The sequence below is a fragment of the Bombina bombina genome, chromosome 1 (genome assembly GCF_027579735.1).
Source record: "Bombina bombina isolate aBomBom1 chromosome 1, aBomBom1.pri, whole genome shotgun sequence".
NCBI classification, from domain to species: domain Eukaryota; kingdom Metazoa; phylum Chordata; class Amphibia; order Anura; family Bombinatoridae; genus Bombina; species Bombina bombina.
In genome coordinates this window covers 1,165,894,159-1,165,898,538 of record NC_069499.1, presented here as the reverse complement: position 1 = coordinate 1,165,898,538, position 4,380 = coordinate 1,165,894,159, and the positions used below count along the sequence as shown (strand labels likewise).

General features: G+C 35.2%; 1 protein-coding gene across 1 annotated transcript; it reads left to right on the top strand.

Annotated features, from left to right (window-relative positions):
- The first annotated feature begins 957 nt into the window (after positions 1–957).
- On the top strand, positions 958–1,884 carry LOC128663738 (olfactory receptor 11L1-like). Its single transcript, XM_053718208.1, has one exon. It carries the CDS (start codon positions 958–960, stop codon positions 1,882–1,884), a length of 927 nt encoding a protein of 308 aa, XP_053574183.1.
- Positions 1,885–4,380: the final 2,496 nt, after the last annotated feature.

The following is a 4,380-nucleotide window of genomic DNA, read 5'->3' as shown; positions in this document are numbered from 1 at the left end:
CAGCCACTCCTTCATTGCCCGGGTAGTGTGTTTGGGATCATCTGACCATATGACATTCTCCCAATCTGCTTCTGGATCATACAAATGCTCTCTAGCATACATCAGACGGGCCCGGACATGTACTGGGTTAAGCAGGGGGACACGTCTGGCACTGCAGGATCTGAGTCCCTGGCGGCGTAGTGTGTTACTGATGGTAGCCTTTGTTACGTTGGTTCCAGCTCTCTGCAGGTCATTCACTAGGTCCCCCCGTGTGGTTCTGGGATGTTTGCTCACTGTTCTTGTGATCATTTTGACCCCATGGGGTGAGATCTTGCTTGGAGCCCCAGATCGAGGGAGATTATCAGTGGTCTTGTATGTCTTCCATTTTCAAATTATTGCTCCCACAGTTGATTTCTTCACACCAAGCTGCTTGCCTATTGCAGATTCAGTCTTCCCAGCATGGTGCAGGTCTACAATTTTGTTTCTGGTGTCCTTCGACAACTCTTTGGTCTTCACCATAGTGGAGTTTGTAGTGTGACTGTTTGAGGTTGTGGACAGGTGTCTTTCATACTGATAACAAGTTCAAACAGGTGCCATTAATACAGGTAATGTGTGGAGGCCAGAGGAGCCACTTAAAGAAGAAGATACAGGTCTGTGAGAGCCAGAAATCATGCTTGTTTGTAAGTGACCAAATACTTATTTTCCACCATAATATGCAAATAAATTATTTCTAAATCAGACAATTTGATTGTCTGGATTTGTTTCCACATTTTGTCTCTCATAGTTGAGGTATACCTATGATGAAAATTACAGGCCTCTCTCATCTTCTTAAGTGGGAGAACTTGCACAATTGGTGGCTGACTAAATACTTTTTTGCCCCACTGTATATATATTTTGAATAATATTTGGAATTATATAATTGATTTGACTACACCTTAATAGTTGTTGTTTTTTGTTTTTTATTCTCAACATCAGATAATGCACAAGAAGAACCAAACCTCAGTCACAACTTTCTTACTTCTGGGATTTCAGAATCATCATAGCCTCAATATCTTACTTTTTCTTGTATTTCTAATTTTTTACATGGTCACAATAACTGGCAATCTTCTCATCATTTTATCTGTTTCTATTTTTAAAAGTCTTAACTCTCCTATGTACTTATTTCTATGTCAACTTTCCATTTGTGATATATTGATTACCTCAAACATTGTCCCTTACATGCTTCATGTGATACTGAGAAAGGAAGAAATTATTTCTTTTATTGGCTGTATGACCCAGTTTTATCTTTTTGGTACCTTTGCAACAACAGAATGTATACTCCTTGCTGTCATGTCTTATGATCGTTATGTAGCTATATGCAATCCTCTGCAATATGTATCTCTCATGGACACTACTAAATGCTTTAACTTGACAATCTTATCATGGCTTATAGGCTTTATTCTAATGCTATTTACAGTCTTTCAAGTAAGCAGGTTAAATTTCTGTGGTTCCAATGTCATTGATCATTTCTTCTGTGATCTTGCTCCTCTTCTGCTACTGTCATGCTCAGATATTTCATTTGTTGAAATTGAGAACTTCATCTTAGGCTTTCCAGCAACATTTTGCCCATTTACTTTTATTATAGCAACTTATATCTACATCTTTACCACCATCATAAGAATACCTTCATCCATAGGAAGACAGAAAGCCTTTTCTACATGTAGCTCACACTTAACCATTGTTTGCATCTACTATGGGACACTTGTTGCTGCCTATTTGTTTCTGTCTAAAGAGAAAACATCAAATGTGTCTAAGGTTATTTCTCTGCTCTATACAGTAGTAACACCTTTGTTAAATCCTATTATATACAGCCTTAGAAGCAAAGAAATCAAAACTTCACTAGTTAAACTTATTGCTATTATGTAGAAAACATTTATAGATAGAACATTTGAATGACATTTTAAGGGTATTTATGTTGAAAAATGGCAGGTAAAAATATTTATGTGCAGATTAATATGTTTTTCCAAATAAGTATGCCAGTTTCCACAAGTTAATCTGATTGTGTACATATTCAAGTTGTTATGTGCATACAGATCAATGTGTCGCCATGTATAATAGTGTAAAATAATGTCCTTATAAATATGCATATAAATCATATATCTAAATAAATGCCAGAAATGAAAGGGGTGTGGTCACCTATTTGTTCATAACTAGAAGGTGCTTAATCTGTACCCTAATTAGAATGCCAACATAAAGAAGATGTCTATTTAATTTTATATATGTGTAAGGGAGGTTTATCTTAGATGAAAACAAATGGTGGCATCTTGCCAGATACTAGAAAAGTGGAGACAAGGAAATGATTTCCGGAAGACCAGATGGATGATTATGGTAATAGTCATCTGTGTACTACTAATGATTCTAGAAGTGCTTTTATCTAGTAAGATGTATTACTCTTTGGACCAAATACATTTTTATGTGACACGTGCACTAATTATACTTTAACTTGACAGGCAAGTGAACAACAATAGAAACAAAGGCTGCAGCTAGATTTTGGAGTGCTAAGATCTAAATGCATTGTTGGTTCTAGGAAACAGAGCCATCAACAATGCTTTAAACCTTTAAGTAAGAACATATTTTAATGGCTTATAGACTAGTATTACTTACATTAAACCACGCTACTATGACCTGAATAACCCTGAAATGACTAGCGACGTGTGGTTGTTAAGGGTTTAAATACACACACATAATATATATATATATATATATATATATATATATATATGTATAGAAAGAGAGAAATTCAAAATTACGGTGGAGGGATTAAGTATTCCTACCACCATTGAAAAGAGATATACACAGACGAATTACAGTCCACATCTTTCTCACCAAAGAGAGTCCAGGATTTTCATTCTCACAAGCTCAAGAAATCCAGAGAGGGGACCCCATTTCAACAAAGCTTTCCCGGACCAGCACCAGGACAGAGACGGGGAAAAACACAGTGTTCCATCTCTAATTGGGCCAACACCTTACCTCATATGATTTAGGTAATAGCTGGTAAGCAGTAAATTCTTACTTGACTGAATTATTGCGAAGATTTCAACCAGGATACCACTCTATACTATTTGTGGATGTACACTTATACCTGTATATGACATACTAAGTATACCATCATATAGCTGAGCGCCTCCACCATAATATTGAATTTCTCTCTTTCTATACACATCTTTACAGAGTCAGAGGTACTCTGTCTCAATACAGAGGCAGCACGCTATCTTCCTCCAGTTTTTTTTTAAATGTTTTTATTGAGGAACAACATAAGTTCATAAGTTTAACAAAATAGTCAAAACAGGAAACCAAGTGTTACATGATCTGTACAACCATACGACTTCAAAATATCAAAACATATAGTTCTCGTAACACCAAATGAGATTGACCATGTTAGAATTGGCACAATATATAAGGAACAGAATAGTATTCTTCAAAGAGTAAGAACATGGAAATATATATTGATTTCTCATAGTTTTCTTTTTTTTTTTTTTCTTCCTTTCTTTTTTCCCTTTCCTTTCTTTAATTTAATGTAAATAAATGTGTGGTCCCTAAGGCGCCTTACTAACGGAGGCAAGGGGATAGTAATGATGATGAATATAAGTGAAACTTGAACAGTTTATTACAACAGTTAATACAGGTGTATCACAATTTAATCAAACTCTAATAATATAGTCATGGATCCATGAAATTACATGTAGATAATATACATTAAAAAATATACGTAAAAAATATATTAAAAACACGCATTTAAAAATACATATGAATTACAACAGCTAATAATATCACGAAGGTGTTCAAACTCACGGCGGGGTACAGTACAATGAAGGTAACAGGGTGGTATAAAATATAAAAACAAGTGTAGAGAATATCCTGGGATTGAAAAGGTTCCCTGTTTGATAAGGATAATTCGCACAGGTACTCAAATAGTCTGTGAAGTCTATAAGTGCAGCGGTAAAATCAAGTGCAGCGGTAAAGTCAAATTAATGTTAAACAGTAATTAAGTGCGGCGTGTGGAATCAAAAGTGTAAAAAATGCAAAAAGATCCAAAAGTGCTTTAAAATAGAAGTCTTCCAAGTGTAAATGAAGTGAAGAAAAAATCCTGATAATAAGGGGTATGGTACGTGGTGTAGACAATGGAAAAATAGAAAAAAAGGTGGAAAACAAAAAACAAAAATCACATATCCTTGTGTGAAAAATACGTGGAAAAAATATAAAGTATCTCACAAAATGGTGACTCAAAGCCGGTGGCTCTGAGGTTCCCGGAGTGTTCAAAGTATAAAAAATCTTTAAAATCCAATTGTGACCTAGAGGAAAAGAAAAAACAACAACATTGCACAATAACGTTTTCACAGTATTGGGAATATTGAAAAAAGG